The sequence below is a fragment of the Hyaloscypha bicolor genome, assembly GCF_002865645.1.
Source record: "Hyaloscypha bicolor E unplaced genomic scaffold K444scaffold_87, whole genome shotgun sequence".
In the NCBI taxonomy this organism is placed as follows: Eukaryota; Fungi; Ascomycota; class Leotiomycetes; order Helotiales; family Hyaloscyphaceae; genus Hyaloscypha; species Hyaloscypha bicolor.
Window position 1 is genome coordinate 1138850 of NW_020194589.1, and position 23868 is coordinate 1162717.

Below are 23868 nucleotides of genomic sequence, written 5' to 3' on the forward strand. Positions count from 1 at the left end.
CGTGACTCGAGTGTCTTCTTCGATTGTGCCTGCTTTTACTGCTTTATTTACTTTTTCTAAGGGTTCATGCGGCAGGCCGTTCGCCACGTCGTCGCTTTCACTTGAGCCTGGGTGAATATTACCCCCAAAGCGGAATCGCAGGTCTTTAGAGTGGAAGGGGCTCATGCCTTGCTACTTCAACCTCGCCGAGTCGCCTTCTTCCACAACTTCTTCCTTCCAACTAGCAAACAACATCGCGCAACACCACCGGGGCTGAAAGCAAACGAATGATAGTCCCAGCTGCATCTCGAACATTGATTTGAGACCTGGAACGCCATGGAGTCCCACGACAGGTGAGCACTTCACATTTGCTCTCTGGTGGCACAAAGCTCACCCAGCAAAGCAAATCGACGATGCCTACGGAGGAAACCAAGCGCATCGAAGGGTTCAGCATTGCTGAGCTGCAAGCTGAATTAGCTCGGCGTCGCCAGATCGAGAACGCTCCTCTGTCGCAACTTGAGTCGTTGAAGCCTGCTGAGGAGAAGGAGAAGTGCTACTTCCTCAGAACGATACCCCTCGAAGTTCGGAATCAAATATACGGCTACCTCCTCACTTCGGATATCTTGGCCTCAAGCAAATCGATTTATCGACGTCATGTAACAACTGCGACGTTGGATCCACTGTCGTATGGATTGTACCCGGATATTTTGTACACTGGCCGCCAGGCTTACGAAGAAGCGTCGGCAGTCCTATACGGTGGGAAAAATACGTTCATTATTGACTGTCAGATTGAGCGTGTGGCAGCTTCTCCACTTTTCAGATCATCATCCGCAATAGGCACCAACAACTATACCAGACTGCATTATCAACATATACCCCTGCTCGCGGCCATCAAGAAGGTCAAATCGTGGAAGCTTATCATCGGTACAGCTCGGGAGATGTCCGAACTTCCTTCGACAACCTCGTTCGTCTACTTTTGTAGAGCAATTTGCGATGCGCGGCCAGCTCCAGCTTCTTTGCTAATTGAGATCATCCCGAAACGACTCCGATTCTCTTACAACTATCTAGAAGATTCCTCTCTTGAAGGATATTACCATCCAGTCCAACAGGTTCTGGAGCCCCTGAAGATGCTGCGTAATATCGCCAAGTTGAAATTTGGCGTGGTCATAGGTGACGAGCTGCCACTTTATGAAGGCGCCGGAATACCAAACGCATCGAGCATCGATCATAACTACCTCTGTCCTCTTTTGGAAGCCAAGTTCAAGTCGCTGGTTGAAGGAGATTCAAAGGTGGCTCATCTTTGGAAGATGTACGGTAACCTGTTAGCCTACGCCCAAGCATTCGAAAGAAGTCCCGTCTTTCAAGACGCCATGAAATCTGATTATGGCGAGGCAAGAAAGCGTCTTAACCCTAGTCACAGTCCTGCTCGGGATCCAGACAGAGAGTATCCATGGAAGAAGAAAGGCTTATTTAAGTACGGACAGGTATTCCACACCGTGGAAGACATGCTGGAGCATGCGAGTTTTGCCAGCGAGACAGGCGACAAAAGGAGCTTCAAAGCTGCTAGACAGGCCGTCCTGGAGTATCTGGAGCCACAATACTTGCGCATGCTTGCAGCTTCGGCTGCTGTGACGGAGTTCATCAAGGCTGAGAAACGGCACGGCGGATTATTTCAAGCGGACCTCACGGCTGCCGACTGTGCTATTCATCGTTCGAAGGAGTTTGGAGAAGTATTCATCTTGCTGCAAGACTATGCCGAAAGCCTGAAACGTGACTTGACTCGCGAGACTCGGATCGAGATTGCGATACGTCGCCTTCAATGGGAGAAAGCATATGCTGTGGACTGTCGAAAGCTTATATTAGAGGTGCTGGATCATTTGGTCCAGAGCAGGGTACCAGCGGACAATCTGTGGTTCATTCGCTCTTCCAAGCTCTGTGTAGATGAACTTGATCTGCAGTATCTGAGCATTCGCAAGGCTAGGAAGGCAGTCTTCGCAGACGACCCGGTTGGCAAAATTCAACCGTTGGGCAAGAGTTTAGATGATTGGGCACAGCCTTGGAGATCTGACCAGCACGTTAATTGGACAGTCAACGAGCCCGATTTGGAGCCTTGGGGTGGCCCAATTAGGGACGCTATGTCAGAGACATCTTACGAATCTGATTGGAAATCTGATTCAATTGACTTTTCGGACGAAGATATGAGTGGCGATAACGATAGCGATGATGAGTTCGGAGGCGAATGAGATGAGCAAAAAGGACTGGTGTTAGTTTTAGGATTAACTGGATTTAGTTGCAGAACGATGTTTGAGAAAGCGATGGACATCCGATCAAGTGTATAGAGAATTTGGTTGCGAGGCTCTCAGCTGTGAGGCTACTCGGGCGAATGGGGACTTGTTGGACATAGCTGATATGATGCCAGCACAATAAATGTGGTACTGAAGCAGTCTTGCTTTCCTGATTAATGTGCTTCTCTGTGGAAGGTGAGATGTGTATTTACGAGATATCAGAATCGAGAGAGTTAAGCGACTGTGGGGTAAATTTCAGGGGGCGGGGAAGTTTGTAAACAAAGTAAAAATCACGTGCGATTCACATAACGGCATTCCTCTGAACTTTCCATTATTGTGATATTTGGAATTGGGTTGTAGTGAACCTCCCGATCGGATATTATTTTGGAAGGAAAGCTGAAGCGGACTTGCTAAATTCTCGCTACTTCAACCTCGCCTTCCCGACTCTTCTTCTTTCAGACAACAACACCATCACCACCACAAACCAAAGCTCCATAAAACCATGGAGGAAAAGTAAGTTGTGATGTCTCCAGTCTCCTCCATTGTTTCGAATTGGTATGGGGACATTGTGGAGAAGCACCGGGATCTAAAAGTGCTTCTTTGTGGAGACATCGTCTCTTACAATTACAATGTCCCTATGCTATTTGGAATACTCTCCTTCCGAAACAAACTCAATTGTAGTGGATAAGGTTGACACTGAATAGGTTACCTAAGTCGTCTATGATGACCGACAAAGCAGGAATTCCCCTTGATGTTGCGCAACTTCAAGAACAGCTCGAGGAAGCTTTGAAGGCCCAAAAGCAATTGCAGAGACAACTGGATACCTCAAGGCCAATGGACCCCGAGAAGCCAAAATGCTACTTCCTTGAGACGATTCCGATCGAGATCCGAAACCAGATCTACGAGTACCTTCTCGTCAATCCAGACTTATGTTCTCCCGAGATCTTTCCATCCTCAAGCTTCCATAAGCAAATTGACCGGTATTACCTATCGCCGAGTATCCTTGGTACATGCAGACAAATCAGCGATGAGGCAACCCCAATACTTTACGAGCGAAACACATTTATTGTTGGATTCAATCGAGATTGTCGCTCATATTCCCCTATCTCTAGAATCGAAGCGCAGATTTACGGTTCTACCGATTTCTTTCAGCACCCAGGATTTGAGAAGGTCAAGCATTGGAAAGTCATTCTATCTGCCAACGAAGAGAAGGGCTTTGAAGCTCCTATCTACCATTTTGTCACATTTTGCAGAGCAATATCTGACAACTTTCCTCGATCCTTAAAGGTATGGATCATGCCCAAAGGCTACAGCTGGGTCACGGAAGCACGGTTCCGCAGGTACTACGACGTGACCACGGTTCTACAGCCTTTGAGCCTGCTGAGAAATATCAGCGAAATTCATTTGGGAGAACTGCCCATCAATGAATTATCCACGTTTCAGCCGGCGCGGCCTCAATCTGCTTCTTCACCACACGACTTTCCCACGCACTGGCTAGAAAATATGAAGGCACTTGTGAAAAGTGACAAGCCTTTGGCGCGCGTTTGGGAGATGTATCAGAAGCTTCTCAATTACGCGCAGTCCTTTGAGCGGAACGATCAGTTCAGAGAGAACATGGAACCTATCTGGGGCAGTGGAACATGCTACGCCAAGCGCAAGGCGAAGGGTGCAAGCTGGTCCTGGAGAACTTGGAACAGAGAAATGGGGGATTTGGATCAACCTGAGAACCCTTTCTTCTTGTCCCCGGCACACCCTGTCGAAGAAGGCCTCCTACTTGGTAGCTTTGGAAGTGAAAATAATGACATCGAATCATTTTTGAATGCTCGAGCCACCGTCCTGGGTTATCTGGGGCCACAATATCAACGAATTGCCAATGCTTCTCTGCAGCTCGCCGAATTTGTTAAAGCCGAGAAGAAGCAAGGTGGCGCTCTTTTTGGTCCTTCCCTACTTGAAAATCACGAAGTTGAGCCTCGATGTACACGAGCTCTGCTTCTTCTAGAAGATTATGCTCAGAGCTTCGTGCGAGATGTTCCACTTGCGACACGGATAAACATTCGAAAGAGGCAAGCCAAGTTCGATTGCGCATATGCCTTTCTAGAAAGAGAAACTCTACTCAAGCGGCTGAGCAGCATCTTGGTGAATGACAATTTCAAGATCACTGGATCGGATAAGTTTTTTGAACTATTCAAGTTGGCGGTGGACAACATGGATAAGCAGTACCTGATGATCCGCAAAACTAGGAAAGAACTGTTCGACTGCGATGACGATACCTATGAGCGCGTCATTGATCCAGAGCTATGGAAATGCGACGAGATGGTTAATTGGGAACTTGAGGAGCCAGACATGGAGCCAGAATACCTTCGACGGTCACAACGTCTGCAAAACCTGCAGCCCAATCTTCATGAGCCTAGGTCTGATAGCGAAGATTCGGATTTCGACTTCAATGCCGACATTTTTTGGTGATTCCAACATATAAGTGGTAGCTCCAACTGCCTCTGAAAACGAAGACGATTCTTCTGAAAACGATCAAGCAGAGGATGGCTCTGCGTCAGAAACCAAATAAGCATAAACGGACAGTGGGGGAGTGGAATAGCTTTTGGAATAGTAATTATGGGGATGCTGATGAGAGTTGCGAGCAAGATGGAGGTTGCATGATTTGAAGATTTTATTTCAACATCAGTTGTTTTTGGGGAGCGGTTTGGAGCTTTCTGCATTTGGACCGATGCCGAAACGATTCAGAAGCAGTATCTTTGGCATACCTCGGGTTTTCAGCTTTCATTTCCTTTAAAAAGACTCGGACAGAATAACTTCGTTCCGAAGGTTATGGCTGAGCTTTATTCTTGAGAATAGGCTCATGAAGAATGGAGGAGATAATCATGCTTTCTACCTTGATTTCTGTGTATCTTTTGATGAAATTGCAATTTCGCCCGCTGCCGAACAGTTGACCTACATCCCCTGAACTCACTCGATCCTGCCTCCCCTTGATCCCGCTTCCACCATACCTATTCACATAGAGTTTCCATGTCACAACTCTCATGCAGCAGGCAGGAAGAAAAGCGTGCTGTAATCGCTAGCTACTGTAGATCAGCACTGAGTGGTGACAGAATATAGCGAGGGAAATACTTATAGGGCAGCAATATGGACCTCGAGTGTCCGCACCAAAGCATGGTTGGCTTGCAGGACAACACCCCCGGTTCGACCAAACCGAAGGAGGTACCGCAGGCTATTGGAACGTTGGAGGGACAGGTTGTGCTTGAGTCGTTGAGTCTAAGAGCGCATCCTCCTGTGTAGGCAGAACGACGACTTTGGTCTTTGGGGTACAAGTTGAACCCGTCGATAAGGCTGTTCTCCGTTAGAGGAGAGTCCATGCATGGCTCTCGATGGGCCCAACGAATGGGTGAGAACGAGGGAACGCAGGTAAAAGTCAGAGACTATGGGATACGGATGTGAGTTTGTAAGAGTTATGAAGTTGTAGATATCACAAGACATGAGATTCTTAAAATCGCGCGATGTCGAGATATCTTCATCCGCTTCTGATCCAGGATAAAATTGATTTTCTCCTCGAGATATCCCATCCAAAGGCATGTCTGAGTAGTTTAATAGTGCAGGCAGGCTCAGTGTATGTAGCATTTGAAAAGCCTACGGGGCTCTTCCTTCCCCAGCTGTACAAGACAGGGCGAAAGATGACAGTCCAATCGAGGTGGAAAACACGAACCACTGGATGGATACATCTCGGTTCCCAAAAAGAATAAAGTGGATATACTGAGATAGAAGAAAATGCAGGATATTGGATAGCTGAGGGCTTCGGGGGGCTTGAATCCAGTCAAGTTGGTGGAGTACAGAGTGAGAGGAAGGACGTCGTCGGTGAGACTGACATCGGCGTCACGTGAGCGAGGACTAAGTTTCCCAAATACTCTGTTCTGGGATATACAGGTTTGAACCCATCAGGAAGTTGGTATGTTCAATCCGCATATACCATAAGGCAGATTTTTTGATCGCTTTGAGAACCCATTACGAGGCTGCGTATCTTCATTGGGTGTTGTTGATCTCAGCCAATAAGAGAAAAGCGGGTCTCCAGAAGGCTGACTCGATTCAAAAAAAATCGTCCCCCACCACAACATTTATATCCACCCGTGCCTTCGACATAACCTCCACGAATCCGCACATAAGACTCGAGTACAATCGAGGCTATTGAAATGTTGTGACACGACGTCAAATCCACCATCAGCCATCTATCACGATGCCGCCAAAGGCAGCACGCGGCGCAGGGCGGGGCAGAGGTCGTGGACGAGGGAAGGCTCCAGCTCCTCCTGCAGCTGAGCAACCTGCAGTCTCACAACCAAACCCCCAGAACGATATGGGTAGCCAATCCGCTATGGCTCCTTCCTCTCCAAGTGAACCTCCTGCTCCAAAAATGACGACCCCGCAGAACGAACTCCTCGACGACACAGGCCCTTCTCCCAACTCCTCCCCCGCGACAGTCTGGACCGAAACTCCAGCTCCTACGCCGATCCGCCCATCTACGCTACGACCAGAGCCTCCCCCAATATTGCCACCCACAAGAGGGGGCATTGCCTCAAGAGGGTCGAGAGTGAAGACTACGGAGAGTAGGTTCAAGCCAAAAAATATCCGACGAGATGCGAGAGAGCTCGAGGACATGCGGAAGAAGGAAAAGGCGCGATTGGATGCTCTTGCTGCCGAGGAAGCCAGTAGGGAGGCTTTTAAAGCTAGAGCGATGGGAAGAGGGAGGGGCATGCGGGGGAGGGGTGATGCTATGGGGAGGGGAGCTGGGAAGGGAGCTGGGAAGGGAGCTGGGAGGGGAAGAGGTGGGACTGCAAGTGGAATTTTCGGCGTTGTGCCTGAAGCCTTGCGTGAGTTGACTCTCGCAGCAAGTGAAGGGGAGTCGCTAACTATTTATTCTAGAGAAAAATCCAGAATTTCTAGCCTCGAAGGCTTCAGGCGCTGGTGGCTCGTCACGAAGTGGAGGATCTGGCCCTGGCGGACCAAAGACATTCAAGGGTGAGGGGGCAGGAGCTTCACGTGGAGATTATACAAGCTCGGGTATGGCACTAAGCAAGGATTTTATTCCCGATCCACAATATCCAGACGAAGACCTTGATGCCCCGAGAGTGGATATCGAACACATCAATCTGGTTTCGGATGACTCAGACGACGACGTGATTTTCACTGGTAGTCGAAAAGTGCCGAATGGCAGAGGAAAATCTACAAACAAACGTGGACTCAAGCCTGTGAGATTGCATCGAGAAGAGCACAAGGAGCGTCTTACTCTGGTCAACACGGAACCAGCCATAAAGATACAATCGGATTCCGATGAGGAGTTTCCTGCGATCGACGAGCTACGATCTTCGCGTGCTCCAGCGAAAGAGAAAGAGTTTACAGGTACCTATGAAGACTTCGAAGCCAATACACGTATCAAGGTGGAGCCTGGTTTGGAATTGACTTTCAATGGTACTCGACCTCCTCCTGCGACTTCCACTGATCCCCAGCGTCAGGTGAAAGACCGTACTTCCTCGCCTGAGTCTAAGCGGAAGACCAAAGATCAATTGGCCAACTCAGCAATTGATCTTGGCGGGCCGGAAGATGATGCTGCAGCTAAGGCAAAGAAGGAGAGAAAAGCCAGGACATTCATCAAGAAGAAGGACACGAAGCCTGTCATCCAAACCGAAGAAGACAGAGCAGAATACGAGCGACACCTCGAAGATGTCGCCATCCTCGCCAACGAGCTTGGCGGCCTGCAAGGCAATCTGGGCGCGCAACCTCAAGACGCCGAGGGTGATGTAGCAATGGACGGCGGGGTCAACCAATACAGAGACAATAAAGCAGGCCGGCTGTATCTCTTCCAATTCCCTCCTGTCTTACCAGAACTTTATAACCCGAAGCACCCAAAACCCAAAACCAAGGCTGAGATCAGAGCTGAGAATGAAAAGGTGAAAGCAGAACAGGATGTACAGATGGGTGGCATGTCGGCCAAGGCAAAAGGTAAGATGAAGGACGCTACCGTTGATGCAACTGCCATCAAGGTTGAGGAGGAAGTCGTGCTCGGTCCAGACGGCAAGCCGAAAAAGGAAGAAGAGAAGAGGAAACGAGATGAAGTTGTGCACGAGGAAGGCTGGATTGGCAAGCTTGTTGTGCGAGAGAGCGGCAGGGTGGAGCTCTGCTGGGGTGGGACGAATTTGCTTGTCGGACGTGGGGTGGATGCGGGGTTCTTGACGACTGGCGTAATGGTCGATATGATCGAGAAGGGACCGCCTGGTGGTGGAGCGCCTGAAGGAAAGGCCATGAGCATGGGGCAGGTAATGGGAAAGTTCGTTGTTACACCAGACTGGGAGAAGATGGTCTGATCTGACCATGGCTCGGATGACTTGGGAAACGGGAGGAGATGTAATGCATTTACAGCCGGAAATGAAAGGAAATTGCATTGCTGGGCGTTTTTTTTTTTTGGACTTCTTGCATATGCTCGCAGCGGGACCTTGGATCTCCTACTTGTGTGTAGGAAATGGATGTACCGATGTACAGCTCTGATTTAGAGGATGATGAAATGGATCGAGCATCAAGGAAGGTCGTTGGATGGCACATGATGAAACTGGAAAAGCAAGTCCAGCGCCTGGCTCCCGACTTCATTCACGTGATTAGTATTCCACCCTCGGTTGTTATGTCTTGCTGCTCGAGAGATCGATTCATAACCTATAGTGGAAGTATCCAGTCTCTATTGCATTCCTCTTTCTATGACCAAATGTTTACAAATGTTCCAGATCTCGGTGCTTACACAAGATGCGCCAGGAAAGCCATAGAGCGGGACGATGCGATATGTCAACTCTCACATCTGTAGCTAGTCAACCTTATGTTACACAAAGACTAACCTTCAGTATCCGGGGGCGTTGAAGAAGCGGTGAGACATCTTGATCTCAAATTTCTCTCTTTTAGTATCACAGAAAGAGGGGTAAGCCAGCCAAGAAAGCAGCCATGCAAGTAGTTCCCTGGTACTTGGGCTATGCACACGGCCCGGGCGGGTGATCCAGATGTGCGTGAGCTTGAGCTGCAGCCTTGTGTCTTTGCAGAGTTCTCAGTGGTCGACAACAATAATTTTTAGGACGGAGCGGGAAAAATGAGAAAGGAGCTTAGAAAAAGGCGGCAAGGTGGGATGATCGAGGCATTCCGGGGAAAGAGATCCCGAGATCTTGTACTCAAATCTGCCTTTCTTTCTAATCGTACCTGAGCTTTTCCTTTCATTCTCTTTCCAGACTTCCAAGTGGCCGATTCCATATCCGTGGCTTTTAGCCCACCTTCCCTCCCTTGCTTTTCACACCCGTTATTCCACACCCACCTTCGTGTCAAACGGAAACAAATCCCTCACTCTCAAACGCCCAACTTCCATCGCTTTTCTACCTTCCTACCTCCTCTCCTCTATTTTCTCGGTCATCCACCAGTCAGTGCCTTCCGGCACCGCTGCAGGTGGTACCGAGCCCGAATAACTTCCCTCACATAGGATCTCTTTTCTTCGAGATTTTATGATGAATCGCCGTGGCCGCATGGACGACTCTTTTGTTCCGTTCTAGAATTAGGACAGCCGCGATGCAGTGGATGAGTCGTGGGCCTTCGCTAGACGTTTCTGAAGTTCCGATCAAAGTTCCGCCATAAATGTTTCGGGGTGTGGAGGGTTGATGTGATCCTCCTCGGCTTGAGAGGATTCGTCGCCTTCATATCAAACCACCAAATACCGACATCCTCTGGCTCAACACGCAATCGAGGCCAGGGAGCATATTCATCCTTTTCACGAGTAAAATGAGGGCACAACACCAGACGACAGGCCCTCCAGAAAAGGATAATTTAGACAAAGGCAAAGATCCGATTATTCCTACTATACTTGTCCAGATTTGTACAGAACAGTGACTAAAACACATTAGGGTTATCACCAATACCAGACTCCACAACTTTGGGCAAAGGACTTCAAACCCCCTTTTAGGTCTCAAGGAAACTGGTATCAGGCCGAGGACACTGAACCAGAACCACGAGCAGAGACTATTTGATGAAAGAGGCACTTCGGTGAGCCACTGCAGAGGAAGGAGACATGTGCGACGGGGAGGTTGATGGAGAGTCTGCTAGAGCGTCATTTGGAATAAATCAGCGTAATAGAGACACAAATACCTAGTACTTGATGCGTTAGAAATCTGCATCGTCCACTTTCCAACAGCAGATCGCCTCCCAACGTATCTCTTCTGGCCACTTTTCCGAAGTTCAAATACACACTTCACTTCACTGCATCCTTGCTCCCTTCCAAAGCATTGTGGTCCCCATCTAACACCCCAATACGCCTCGTCTCCACGCATTGCCGTCCCAAGCACCCGGTCCCCGCATACATACCAGGGGTCCAAGTGGACGGGCGCCGCAAGTCCACATTCCACCCCGCCATCCACTACCCCTCGCCCCGCATCCTCGCGTGATCTTGGGACCGAATTCCGAGGCCAGTACGGCCTTATATTTATCGCCGGGATAAATATCCTGCATCTGACGATTGATTCTGTTTCTTCATTCATCCTTGTCTGTATTTCCTTCCTGAGCTGTTTTGGTCGTGAAGCTGTGAAGTGTGGGGCTCTTGGCACTCGGCTACCCCGCAGTGCGTGCAACTGCGAATCCCACCGCTCTCGAGTGAGAATCGCATGACGACGTTGAGGCTCGCGTTTCGGCATCTTGGGTGAAGGCCGCCGTCCGAGTTCACGACTGCTACAAGATCTGGTGGCTCCTCGTCCCGTCGAGGACTTTGAGGACTTTGAGGAGCAACGTGCCTTCCTCTCTCCACGATGTCCATCCACCTCATCGTCATCGGCGCAGGCCTCGCCGGTCTAGCAGCCGCCATCTCAACGAAGGTTGCAAATCCAGAGCACCAAGTAACAATCCTCGAGTCCGTGAGAGAGCTAGCTGAGATTGGTGTAAGTAGCTCCTCATTCCCTCCCTTGTCCCCCCTGATCCCCGGCTGACATAACATGTAGGCCGGACTACAGCTCACCCCCAACGCAACCCGCCTCTTCAAGCCCTGGGGGATCTATGACCGTCTAGTCCCCAAGGCCACTTTCCCCAAATCCCTCCTCGTCCGACGATTTGACGGCACGAAAATCCTCGCCCACGAGCCGGCCTTCCAAGACCAGATCGCATCCAGGTACCCAGCGCCGTTCTGGGGTATGCATCGCGTCGACTTGCAAAGGGCGATGGCTGCACGCTGCAAGGAATTAGGAGTTATCTTGAAGTTAAGCTGTAAGGTCATTTCCGTGGATTTCGAAAACGTCGAGGTGAAGCTTGAGGATGGAGTGGTGTTGGACGCCGATGCGGTGCTGTGTACCGACGGCTTGTGGTCCCAGACCAGAGCTCAGTTCCTGGGGAAGCCGAGTCCGGCGATCTTGACTGGCGATTTGGCGTATAGGATTGTGATCAATACTGCGGATTTGACGGGACCGGATGCACCGGGGTTAAAGAAGTTCATCGAAGACGAGATGGTGAACTTCTGGGTTGGGCCAGGGACGCATGTCGTTGCTTACACGATGCGTGCTGGAACCGTGTACAACATCGTTCTTTTATGTCCGGATAATCTACCAGAGGGTATATCAAAGACAGAGGGCGATCTGGATGAGATGAAAAGCTTGTTTACGGGGTGGGATCCGATTCTGAGGAAGTTTTTGGATCAGGTGAAGGGCGTGGCGAAGTGGAAGCTTATGTGGCTTGATACCTTGCCAGAGTGGGCGAATAAGGAAGGGACTTTCTTGATGGCGGGCGATTGTTGCCATCCTATGTTGCCGTACTTGGCGCAAGGTGCGAACTCGAGTCTTGAGGATGGCGCGGTGTTGGGATATTTGCTAGGGAAGGTTGAGAAGGGAAGGAAGGATGAACAGCTGCCGAAAGTGGCAGAGCTGTATCAGAGGTTGAGGAAGGAGAGGGGGGAGACGCTTCAGAGGGAGACGTTTAAGCAGAGGGAGGACTTTCATATGCCCGATGGGCCGGAGCAGGAGAGGAGGGATGAGTTGATGACCAGCATGCTGGGTGGAGAGTTGAAGGCAGATTTCCCGAGTCGGTGGACGTGTCCGAGGGTGCAGAGGTGGCTGTATGGGTATGATGCTTACACGGAAGTTGAGGAAGGCTTCAAGTCGTATCCCTTCTGAGAAAGACTGGGCCTAAATGTGAAAGCTACGCTAGGTTATTTCTTTTAAACTGGGCCGGAAATTTCTGCCCTAAGCGAGAGGTACAATGCACATGACGATCCCAGATATTAATCACCTGTACTTGCCAACCCAAATGGAAATGCAAAACATTTATTGGCATGAACGAAGGAATATTTCTGTTGAGTATAATGAGAGTTCCCCTCACGACCCTATGGGGATCGTATAGTGCTTGTCAAAATCTAGACACACAAGCCTCATTCCGCTGCGCAAAACTCGATGCAGAGCTCCGATTGATACCTCCGAACACTGGCTTAAACTATCACTCACTCTCCGTTTTCTCGGGTGGAGCAGTATGCTCGAGCCTTCTGCCGCGGGACATTTTATTGTAAGGAATTTTCACAGTGACTTGAGACCACTCACGTAGTATCCAAGCGCCAATTTCAAAACAAGCGTTGTCATCAATCCATCTTATGAGATTGAGATCTCCTATAGCGCCTCGCACGCCCGGCCGCCAAAGCGCTTTGAAGCAAAAACCTGTATTCCCCATCACCTCCTAGGGTAGAAGGGACATCGTCAGTGAGGCCCTTACTCGCGTTGGAAGGTAGCTTTACTAACTCAAATACTCGCGGCGGTCCCGGTTCTTATATAGAAAGGGGAGTATAAAGGGAGAGGAGGAGGAGAGGAGTGGCAAAACGAGATTACGGAGTATAAGAAGAGAGAGCTACGTCGGTGAAAGGAAAGGTATTGTTTCTCACTTATTCGCGCCTGGATGTACCGGCGCGTGTGGGGCGCCGCCTTTTCAGCGAGCACCCAGGCGAGACCGAGGAGGGCGCCTATCAAGAAGCACCAGGGGAGGACGGGGTATAGTTTGAACATGTTGTTAGTGCCGAACGCGCCGAAGAAGCTGACGGGGCGCGAAGACCTGATTTGCGTAGTTGCAGACCATGTGCTCCTTGTTGTCCCACTGACAAAGCGTATTGTCTTCCTTGAAGTAAACGAGCATGACCTCGAGGATGGCACAGTACCGCCCGAGGGGGTAGCTTGGCGTAGTGTGCGTACTTGAGGTCATTCATGAAACCGCCAGCCATTTGCTCGAAGGCGCCACCGAGCATGAGGATTACCAACTGCGGAAGGGGTTTCCCGGGCCACCAGACACCGGGAAGCAATTGCCAGATCACGTTCAACGACATACCGGTATTCGCGATCGACTCGATGATGACCCAAGGAATCGTCAGCAACGCGCCGATTGCGGTGATGGCGAGGATCGACCACCAAGGTGTTTGCGTCGGCCACGCAGTCACGCCGACGATGGATATGACGAAACCGAACGCGAAAATGATGCTGTACTGTCCAGAGCTCGGGATGCCCATAGTAAGAAATAGCGACGGGAGGGTAGCCATCCAGATGTGCTGGTGGTGCCGAGGCGGGGGATATCCTCACCGGCTTCTTATCAGAGAAATGGCTCTGATGAGCGGACGGCTCTTGCCAATCGGGTGGATCCATGTTGACGCTGTGCAGTGCCATAATACTGGCTCTTTAGTGCCCAGGTCAGGTGGGTTGATCTTTATCCTTCCGAGATGCTGTGCTGTGCCTGATGTCGACTGTAGAGTGCCAACTTGGCAGGTGGATTCATCCTTGTCCTCGAGAAAGTTGTGTGTGAGGTTGTGAAGTGAAGCGTTGTCAACTGCCGTCGCGCTAAACCGAAAACGGATGCCCACTTTCAGCAAGCTGCAGGGTAGGTTACGAGGGTAGCTGCTCAGGTCCAAAGACGGAAATAGAAATCGCTCGCTACAGTCCTTTCTTGTGACATTTCAACGGCAACTGCAAATCAACTTCTTGAAGTATGCAGCGTCGCTGAACGCTTTAAACATGGGCTGTGACCACAAAACCACCATGTTGGATTTCAAACACTCGTTTTCACAGGGGTATGCAAACTGTACGGCATAAATGGCTTCCAGTCCTTCGGAATTGCGATGCTAGGAACCTGGAAAGGGCTACCTCAAGGTACCCTTTGAGGGGTGGCTACACGAGGTCGCCCACCATAACTTCAGCCAACGGGAGCAAACGGCGACCTTCTATCAGCAACATCGTGATGCATTCTTTCCACGAAAGGTTCCCAAGCTTCGTAAGACTTTCGAGGCTCCCTGGAACAGCACACCACCCCCGAATAATCTCCACCACGAAGTAGCTCCAGTCACGTGTCAAACTGCCACTTCTGCAAACCCCCCCTATGCCCCTCCTTCTTCGGCGCCCTCGGCGCAGCCGGTTTCAAATTCGCGTTCTGCGCATAAATTTGTGCAGCCGAGGCGCAAATCTTCTTGTGCAGCTTCCAATCCTTCTTCTGGCAGTCGCGAGAGCAGTACCGAACTGTCTGGCACTTTGCACAGGGCTTCAGCGGCTTCTCTGGATCTATTTCAGGAGCGCTGCAGCTTGCGCATTTGTTTGTGGGTGCTGAGGAACTTGATGAAGCTTCTGCTTGCGATTCTAGGAGGTTGTTAGATATTGAGGCTCGTGAGGGTGGGGAAGCGAACCGGGACCGGATGTGGAGTCACGAGCTTCAGAGGGCCCGTCATTTGCCTCGATCGGGTCAAGGATTGGTGTCTGAGTAGGGCAGTCTGCCATTTTTCATCGCGATGGCTTTCTTGGCCTGATGATGACAGAAGGAAAAGTTGGTTGAAGTTCGAAAATTTTCGCGCCGTTCACGACAAGCGAGGTGCTCACGTGACTCAGTAACTCGTCCTCTGCTTAGAGCGAGCGGACCGTGCCATCTGTCATCTTGGTCTTTCAAGCATAATTCTCCTCGTTGAAGACCTTCGCTTTTGTTTCACTAGCCAGTACAGAGGTGGTTCGCAGACGCATGTCTCGAACGCTCCTGTGCAGACTTTCAGGCGGGGATATCTCCAGTGGGCCACTCTCGCGGACAGTTTCCTCCTCGTGCGTCCAAGAATTCAATTTCAAGAGAATGAGAACAATCCAAATCTCATTCTAGTTTATACATGTCCCTTCCGATTGTGGCTCACTGTCTTCGACCTTTGAAGAGAAGGTGCTTGTGTACTTTGATGTTTATGGTGTCAATAATTGGCGTTTTGTGAATAGTTAAGTTATTATCCATAGCACATAAAATTGGACTCTCCGAGTTTGCAATCGCTCATCTCTTGTCATTCCCTCCCTTTCTCTATTCTGACGTTGTTCCCTTCTCGCTTAACCCCTTTTCCACTTACCGAAAACTCACAAAATATCACGTCCCTGGGCTGAAGACCTGGTCTGGTAAACAGCTCTTTTTGGGTGTGTATGTAACGTCTGAAGAGAGAAAAGAAGAGAGGAGCGGGGAGCTCGAGCTAAGTACAGGGTGCCACGCTAGGGCCAGGTCATGTGACGCTGACGTCACAACACAAAATAATCTCCCGCTCTAGTGCGTACTCCCTATAGCCTAGAGCCGTATCCAGTTTCATATAGACTATTCAGTTAGTCTTTTCGGCGAAGAATTTTGTAGTTTGACCCGAACGACTGCTCTAATCTTGCTCCCGGCGTCTGAGACCACCGGGACGAGAACAGCCGAAAGATCACATGAGTCCACATCACGTGGATCCTTGAATCCTTCTCCTCTTTGATATAGCAAAGGAAGCTGCCGGACTTTAGGACGGAAATGAGTTAAACGATAAATAGAGGCGCGATATTAAGGGCACGACCCACGGAATACTTGGGCAATCAGGCGATAGCTGCGTCTTGCATCTTAGCCCCTCACTTATCATTCTTCCTCTTCGACGTCACTCATCTCGCAACAACAATATCGGAGCCATCGTGACGGCTCTGTTGCGTTGGCGCACCGATGGTTGTGTTCACAAAGTTTACCAATGCATTGCAGGTTCTCCAATGCTGGAAGCTCACAGTCTGGAAATGTTCACTCCAGCTGCATCAACCACTTCGGATGGGACTGAGAAGTATTGGATTATGTGAGCTTCTAGTGCTATTCGAACAAACAAAGCTCTTGTGCATAGATTTTTCAACCCGATACATTCATGGAGGAGCATTATGGAGACCGATAATCACTGCCTCGTCTTTCGCGCTCACAAATCCACAGCTTCCTCACGTCGCCCAGCCCGCTTTCCAACATAGCTGGTTTCGCATCTCTCAACTACAGACTTTCAATGCCGCCTCCCCTGCCACAATTTCAACAGTTCACACAGCCCGATAATCCAGCACGCAACGTCAAACATCCCACTCACATGAACGTCGTCTTCACTTCTCTGTATTGTTTATAGAAGACCTGCGAATTTGGCGAGAAGTATGTTCTGGTTGGGTATAGCTGCGGTGCCAATCTCACATTTCAGCTAACCGATAGCTCTGAACTTGGTCGTCCTGCCGGTGTGTTAGGTGTTGAAGGGATTTATGATCTCGGAAGGTTGAGAGATGCTCCTATCCAGGTGCCAATGTACCAATATTTCATCGAGAGTGCATTTGGGAAGATGAAGAAGCATGAAAGCTGGCGAGCCCGGCCACGTAAGTGAGTAAGGTAGATTTCGCATGGCGGAAAGCGAAGGTGGCGGCTTTGGCTAAAAGTGATGAAGATGGACTGGCGGATGTAAATCAGAGGGATCTGATGTGGAAATAATTGAAAAGTCTGGTGCTGAGGGAAGGGGAGATGAACGGATTCAGCTTGTTGGGAAGCATGATGAGATTTGGAGGGAAAGCGAGTTGCGATTGAAAGTGTCTTGGTAATGTCGACTATCGGGTAAATTAGAGATAGTCACCTGGAAGGCGACTCTCAACACCAAATACCACTCCTTGAAGATGAGTGTTAAACCAGAGTCTCAAATTCACAATCGTTTGAGAATGCTTTGGATCGCGCCGCACTTGCTCCTTCTCCTCCATCCCCGACCAGCTCGCTACAGCCTCAGAAAACAAACGGAACGACCGGCAACTTCCCGACTCCAATTGTCCCTTTCGTGACTGGGATACCCTCTACATAAAGTGAGACCATCATATGAATCATTTTCTGAGAGTTCGTTAAACCCAAGTCACCTTTCAGTTGCTTTGAGCCAGTCTCAGCTGTCCCTCTCCCAACCTCGCTAACTCTAGCCAAGCTTGCGCTACTCACCTCTTTCTTCCATTCCACAACCATTTACAACAAATAGCTTGGGATCCATCACTCGAACATCAAAGGCTTTCGATCTCCTCGACGAAAACATCTCCACACCTTATCAGCTCATCACTTCTCTCTGCTTCCCCAAAAGGAAACACTGCCATTAACGTTTCTCGGCGAAACTCTTCCCACTTTATTCCACTTTCATTCATCTTTTCCATTCCCTGTTTGCTTCTGAAACACCTTTCGGTCGATTGCTTCCCTGTTCAATTCCAGTGTTGACTGGTCTCACTCTTCTTCCGCTTTCGCTTCAATTATTCATCCTCTGACCATGGACTTCTTCACAAAATACGAAGACGAATCCGACGTTGAGCTCTCCAATGATCTCAACGAAGATAGGGATGTTCTCAAGAAAGGAAGACAGCCAATAGGTCTTTCTAGAAACTACGTCCCCGACTTGGATTCACGAGACGCTTTCAGAGAATTCTACCAGAACTGGTCAGTAATTTCTGCCATTCTTGACTTTTCTGGAAATTACTGAAACATGTTTTTATTAGGATGGATGGCATGATTCAAACCCAGAAGGTGGTACGGGAGGATATCAACATCAAGATGAAAGAAACCCCCATCGACTGGGCTGCAACTGCTCATCGACCAGTTTCGGGAGAGATGCTAGGCTTCATTCGATTCCACAAACGCCATCTGTACTGCCATCTCACCCCTATGTCAGATAATCAAATCACCAAGCGCATGCTAGAAGACTCAACGAGAAAAATGAACGGCGAAGAGAGAGACCTCAAGGGCAACATCTGGGAAGATGTCACGGTCAAAATTGGCAAGGTGTATAACTCGAAGGGAAGAGAAATTGAGTTCGACGGATTCAAAAATTGGATGGAAGTCTCTTTCGATTTATATCGACCAAGTCGGGTATTAAAGACAGCAAATGGCGATTTGGTTATGGATAAAGGCTTTGGTGGCAGGATGTACCTGAAAGGTCTGTTCCTCAGCTGCAACCATGGAACGAGGACTCTCAAGTTCGGTTACAATTTCTACCAAGGGGATGTAAACCGAGATCGACAACATATGTCGGATTTACGGAGACAAGCGTCCACCTTGGCATTGATATGGGCAGAATCCATCAAAAAAGGAGATCATGGAGCCCTTGCAGAATACACCAAAATGCTCAGAGAGGAAGACGCAAAGCGATGGGCCGATGTCAATCTTTCCAGCGAATACATGACGAAAGATACTGCCACAGTGGTATGGAAAGCCATAATGGAGGGTGAACTTTCTTCCACTATGTTCTTCTATAACAAGAAGACCGAAGCACAAGTAAGAGCATTCCTGGTTCAAATGTTTCGCGTACTCACAATCAATCACTAGGATGTTAAGACCATATCAAAGTGCCTGAACAAGACACCCGTCCCTCTACCCAACTCCCTATGGGAGCCACTGAAAAAATACAGTCTTGTGAGAACACCAGACGAACAGAGGCATCACAAGTTGTCCAACGCATCGCCTTCCGACCTGGCACAATCACCATATTCCGAGGCAATCAACAGGTCATTGAAAGCAATTTTAGCACTGGACGACAGAACCAAAGATCTCACAATAGTTTTCAAAAGCGGAGAACAGGCCGATCTCGACTTGTTATTTGAAGGATCAAATCTCTTGATTAACGACAAGTGGTTGGACTTTCAGAGAAGTCACTCCAAGGCACCATGCTGGCTTTCTCGGCACGGAGTCAAAAGCTACAAGATGCCTTGTGATCATATTGTTACCAGACTTCACGACCTGATTCTTCATGAATTGACGAAAGGCCCAGTGTCTCAACTTGACAAATCCACCGAGTCAAAAGCCACTTTGCGATTGAAGGTTAGCGACAGCCTTCGCCAAATGCCACGCATGATTGAGATTTCTCAAGGTCTAAAGCCTCGCGAATTGATTGTCACGTGGACAATGCTAGAAAGAGACTTGGTCTTCAAAATGTATGGCTTTGATTTGCGTTGTCAAGTCACTCTGCATCGAGAGAGCACATGCAGCGACAAGAAAATGGACATCTTGTTCTACATTGGTGAGACCTCTACTCATTCTTTTCGTGATGCTGTGGTATCGGAGAAGCGAAAAAGAGGGCAGTGTGCTAACTTGAAAGCAGAAACTTTGAAGGAGGACGATGCTGGTTTGCCCAAAGAGGATAAAGGCATTGCTGAATGCGGCTGCTCTTATCAAATCGTTTCTCAAGGTGACTCTGGAATACTCTTCCAGGGACTTGATCCTGAAGAGGCCTACTTCCCCATGGTAGCTAGAGACTACGAACAAGCTTTCTTCGGCTTTCCCCCTGAAGCCATACGACCAGCAGCGCCTCAGTCAGCAGCTCAGCCAGTGTCTGTTTCTAAGAACGTCTCAGCTGAGAATTCGATGCCAGCTCCAGCAGCTTCTCATCGCAGTGACGCTGCCAGTGATCATGCTGACGGTGCGACAAATGACACTGCTCGCACGTCGAACTTTGGCGATGAGAAACAAGGAGAGGAATCGTCATTAATGGTAGTAAGTTCAATACAATTATTTGAGGAAGTTGATAAGATCTGGGTTTATATGCTGACGTTAACCCAGGACAATGATAACAGCCAGGAGAGGCAAAGTTTAGGAGATGAGCCAACTGCTTCTATCCAAAATTCTAAACAAGAGATATCCAAGAAGTTGATGTCTGAATTGAGGTCTGCATTGGCGAAACTAAAAGTCAAAGAAGATATGTCAAATTCTACAGCACGCAAATTGCAAGTTAAGGAGCAAGAACTGGCTGCTGCTTTAGAGTCGCTGGAGAATAAAGAATTGGAACTTCGCCAGGCTAAAGCTGACAGCGACGCACAAAAGCAACGGCTGGAGAGTACCATCGAAGATTTGGAGGGGGAGATTCAGCAATTACAAGAGACTCAAACCGAAACCGAAACTCAGGGCACTGAACTCTCCGGCACAATCGAAAATCTACGAACTGAGCTCGAGCAGCTTCGAGCAGAAAAGAACGAGATAGAATCTCAAGTTCAGCAGCGCATCGATGCCGAAATGTCCGCCGCTGGCCGCATTGGCCAAGGTGCAGCCGAGGAAGTACAACAAGCAGGAGAAGAGCAGATGGCGAACGAGAACCAGACAGGCGAATCCGTTGCTGAGATGCGAGAGCAACTGCTTGAATTCCAAGCATCAAACGAAGTACTTGAAATCCAAGCTGGCCACGCCCGAGAACTTCAAGCATCAAACGAAGCACTCAAGATCCAAGTTGACCAAGCACGGGCAGATCATGCGTCAATTATGACAACTCTTCGAGGTGTCTCAGGCATGATTCAAGGAGTCTTAGGTCTAGGAAGCAAAGAAATGATGGTGGCGACTCTCCAAAGTGTGTTGGGAATGCTCCGAGGAGTCCTTAATCTGGATACCAGAGTGTCAAACCCAGCTAGCGGAACAAAGCATACGAGAGTTAGGGAGGAAGATGATGACGGAGGTGATCTTGCTAATGTTCCCAAGCGCTTCAGACAAGCGGAGCACGCCGACTTGACTGAAGAGCTTTGAGGAGAGTGCAAGGCGAGGAATATGGGAATTACGATCATGGGCAATGAGCGAGGTCAGATTGGTTTTATTGCACCTCTGCTGATAACGGAACTCGGCGTGGGTTATGTTGGTAGAAACTTACGCGGCACAAAGACAGGAAGACATCACGTGGGGATTGCTCTGCTCGAGCTCCCAGTGGATACTGGATTGTTCTCCCCGAACACGTACTTTCATAATTTCATTTCATATATGCATCGAGGGTTGCTGGATTGTACCACCCCTCCACGGGTAACGGAACTAGGTACTCTGGATTTCATTCCGGGACAATGGGAAATAAGAACATGCAATAAGACATCTTCCATGAACGGAGACTTTCACTTGAAGGGTGTTTTGTGGTTTTTTCTTTCTATTTTTCTGTTTCCACAAAACAACGAGGTGGAGCTGCCTCCATCCCCAACTTCAGACAACAGATGCCAAATTCCCTAAAAATCTTCCTCAACCGCCGAAGCGTCGTCCCTCTTCCCCTGCAGGCACGCTCCAGCACCAAGGATGGAAAGCACAGTCATGGTTTCCTCCCTTCCCCTGCACAATCACTCAGTGAATCGTAGATGTAGCTCACACGGGCAGGCACACGCAGTCCTTAATAAAGCCCTCCCCGAGCCGCCCGGCCCCCCATCGGGCAGCTCAAGAAGGAGCTTTTCCTCCCTCCCGGGCTGAGGCAGTTCCAGCAGCCCGGCAATAATACGCGTCTTCCTAATTTGTTTGTACACACTCCGTCGGCCTTCCTTGCGCCGCTCACCTGAAGAGAGCAAAGCGACCAACAGAAACCAATAATCGCACCGCCGTAAGAGCTTGCCCTCTCAGAAGAAGGGGCTGGCGCCTCATCTTTATGTATTCTATCTTCCTGTAATTCTTCGTGCTCTTTATCATCCCGACCTTGTTATCTCTCACGAGCTTCCCCTGCCCTCTGAAGAGCATCGTTCTTCCTTTCGTCGAAATGTTGGGAACAATACACCGTGCCATCAACGTTCGGGCTAACTTGACAGCCCCGCGGCGGGAGATCATCCAGCGAGAGGAACATGACCGCGTTTCACAAATCATTTGTCCCCGTGCTGGAAGGCGTGGATCTGGCCGGAACCTCCAGGGGATATGTCCAAGGCGTGCAGACTGTCTGAGTTAGTCAATAAGTTAGAAGTCTTTAAGAATGGAGCGAGTGTATACCTCTCAAGAGCACACATCAACCTTGACGGCCTTCCCCACCATCGGACGGGAAGCACGCCTCCACAATGATTATCTCAAGCGTCTTCCCACATCCCTAACATGTATCAAAAACACGGAACCGCGCATCAGAGACATCACGATAACACTTGATGCGCGGTTGAAGGAGGAGAGAGGTGAACAATGTCGTTGCTGAACCGTCGGATTCGGGGCCCGAAGGATTTCGCAAGCGTGAGGAGAAGTGCCAAATGCTGAAATATACCCAGCAAGGGCAGGGATTGGAACAGGAACACGAGAGGTTAATCTCTTGGGCGCAGGCTGCTAGCCAGCCTTTAAAGGGGTATTAGCCTATGTCATAGGCGCGGAAGCTCATGCATGCTGCCGGATTTGGAGAGCAGATGCAACATGGGAGTCTCTTCAGTGATTCTTGCTCCTTTGACCCCGCAATTGACGCTGGAGTGCTGGCTTCAAGAATGAACGTGGAGAAGTGTCTACTTTTGAATACACTCACTTGGAGTTTAATCTCCTTCCGTCTGAGTTCTCTACCTTCGGGCACACCCGAAGTTAACAGTGCCTCACACTGATCTAATGCAGTGATGGCGGGGATGCCTTTTGACTTCGACCACATGGATACGGGGAAGGCTCTTCGGCATTCGACAAGATGTCTCAACAGGTACAACCGGTTTCTTAAAGAGTGCAGTATGTAATCTACTCATATTTTTGCGGCTCGCATGGCTTGTGTTCAAGTTGTAGCCAATTTGTTTTAGCCAAATGGAACTGTACTTGAACAGCATGGTCTAGACGGGATTATTATCCTGTCTTTCCCACATGCAGTATTTGATACCAGTAAGCTTTAACTACAAGATATTCTCTTGAAATGTGTCATAAACTCCAATTCCTATTTTTACAACTTATACTCCCTCTTCTCGCAAACCTTGCTCGTTAGTAGACTTGGATGCTCCATCGGACTGCCCAAGAGGACAGTACCGCCCTCATGAAACTCCACGTCTCCCTCCCGAGCCTCAACATGGCAGTCGTTTGCCGAGTTCTAGTTCATCCCAGCCCGGCCAAGACGCACATTCGTCAGCCCGCCTTCAACCGGCGAAAATGCATCACCCCCCGGGTTGCCCCCACTCCCCCACACTTCCCCCCACTTCTCACTCCCTTTCCACCTCTCCTCCATAAAACCCGATTCCTCAACTAATGCTCATGATTCCAGTGTATCCGCTCGGGATCCTCCTCCGCAGCCTCACTGGAAATACTCTGGTCCCTCGAAATCACATGGAGACCATCGAGTAACAAGCCAGCTGCGATCTCGAATGTCGTCTCGACGAGGGCCGTAACGACCAAGGCACCTGCTACATGGCTCCGTTCGATGCCTTTTATCTGATATGTCTTTTCGAACGGGTTGTGGAGGGAGCTCAATTGTTTGACGACGCGGCGAGTGAGTTTGTGCATTATGAGTGTCCAACTTGCACCAGTTTCTTCCTTTAAAGAGGGTTCAGAAATGAGCGTAAGGTCTAGATCCCTTGGCGGAAGGGAAATCTGTGAGTATATGAATGGATGGAGAACGCGGAGACGATCTAGAGAA

General features: G+C 49.4%; 10 protein-coding genes across 10 annotated transcripts; 5 read left to right on the forward strand and 5 right to left on the reverse strand.

Annotated features, from left to right (window-relative positions):
* The first annotated feature begins 10 nt into the window (after positions 1–10).
* Positions 11–2347, forward strand: K444DRAFT_415280 (uncharacterized protein). The gene is made up of 2 exons (XM_024872654.1): positions 11–332; positions 383–2347. The coding sequence occupies exons 1-2, from the start codon at positions 316–318 to the stop codon at positions 2220–2222; spliced, it is 1857 nt and encodes a 618-aa protein (XP_024735615.1). The 5' UTR covers positions 11–315; the 3' UTR covers positions 2223–2347.
* Positions 2348–3137: 790 nt separating this feature from the next.
* K444DRAFT_485076 (uncharacterized protein) lies at positions 3138–4589 on the forward strand (the record flags this gene model as incomplete). The annotated part of the gene is made up of 1 exon (XM_024873087.1): positions 3138–4589. A coding segment is annotated over one exon (1452 nt), but the record flags the coding sequence as incomplete, so codon positions are not given.
* A 1794-nt stretch (positions 4590–6383) lies between these two features.
* Positions 6384–9010, forward strand: K444DRAFT_663988 (uncharacterized protein). The gene is made up of 2 exons (XM_024886911.1): positions 6384–7135; positions 7188–9010. The coding sequence occupies exons 1-2, from the start codon at positions 6505–6507 to the stop codon at positions 8624–8626; spliced, it is 2070 nt and encodes a 689-aa protein (XP_024735617.1). The 5' UTR covers positions 6384–6504; the 3' UTR covers positions 8627–9010.
* Positions 9011–11083: 2073 nt separating this feature from the next.
* Positions 11084–12433, forward strand: K444DRAFT_630407 (FAD/NAD(P)-binding domain-containing protein; the record flags this gene model as incomplete). Its single annotated transcript, XM_024883211.1, has 2 exons — positions 11084–11212; positions 11273–12433. 2 exons carry the CDS (start codon positions 11084–11086, stop codon positions 12431–12433), a joined length of 1290 nt encoding a protein of 429 aa, XP_024735618.1.
* Positions 12434–12533: 100 nt separating this feature from the next.
* On the reverse strand, positions 12534–13406 carry K444DRAFT_415368 (uncharacterized protein). The gene is made up of 3 exons (XM_024872656.1): positions 13189–13406; positions 12854–12967; positions 12534–12798 (listed from the first exon to the last, which is right to left on the reverse strand). Exons 1-3 carry the CDS (start codon positions 13307–13309, stop codon positions 12635–12637), a joined length of 399 nt encoding a protein of 132 aa, XP_024735619.1. The 5' UTR covers positions 13310–13406; the 3' UTR covers positions 12534–12634.
* Positions 13407–13461: 55 nt separating this feature from the next.
* K444DRAFT_511524 (OPT superfamily oligopeptide transporter) lies at positions 13462–13779 on the reverse strand (the record flags this gene model as incomplete). Its single annotated transcript, XM_024873466.1, has 1 exon — positions 13462–13779. A coding segment is annotated over one exon (318 nt), but the record flags the coding sequence as incomplete, so codon positions are not given.
* A 585-nt stretch (positions 13780–14364) lies between these two features.
* Positions 14365–15163, reverse strand: K444DRAFT_415366 (uncharacterized protein). Its single transcript, XM_024872655.1, has 2 exons — positions 14965–15163; positions 14365–14917 (listed from the first exon to the last, which is right to left on the reverse strand). The coding sequence occupies exons 1-2, from the start codon at positions 15053–15055 to the stop codon at positions 14628–14630; spliced, it is 381 nt and encodes a 126-aa protein (XP_024735621.1). The 5' UTR covers positions 15056–15163; the 3' UTR covers positions 14365–14627.
* A 1278-nt stretch (positions 15164–16441) lies between these two features.
* Positions 16442–17159, reverse strand: K444DRAFT_415392 (uncharacterized protein; the record flags this gene model as incomplete). Its single annotated transcript, XM_024872657.1, has 1 exon — positions 16442–17159. A coding segment is annotated over one exon (339 nt), but the record flags the coding sequence as incomplete, so codon positions are not given.
* A 688-nt stretch (positions 17160–17847) lies between these two features.
* On the forward strand, positions 17848–21080 carry K444DRAFT_724253 (uncharacterized protein; the record flags this gene model as incomplete). Its single annotated transcript, XM_024888614.1, has 4 exons — positions 17848–18014; positions 18074–18848; positions 18900–20063; positions 20130–21080. 4 exons carry the CDS (start codon positions 17848–17850, stop codon positions 21078–21080), a joined length of 3057 nt encoding a protein of 1018 aa, XP_024735623.1.
* A 620-nt stretch (positions 21081–21700) lies between these two features.
* Positions 21701–22239, reverse strand: K444DRAFT_415403 (uncharacterized protein). Its single transcript, XM_024872658.1, has one exon. The coding sequence runs from the start codon at positions 22158–22160 to the stop codon at positions 21855–21857; it is 306 nt and encodes a 101-aa protein (XP_024735624.1). The 5' UTR covers positions 22161–22239; the 3' UTR covers positions 21701–21854.
* Between the last annotated feature and the right edge of the window lie 1629 nt (positions 22240–23868).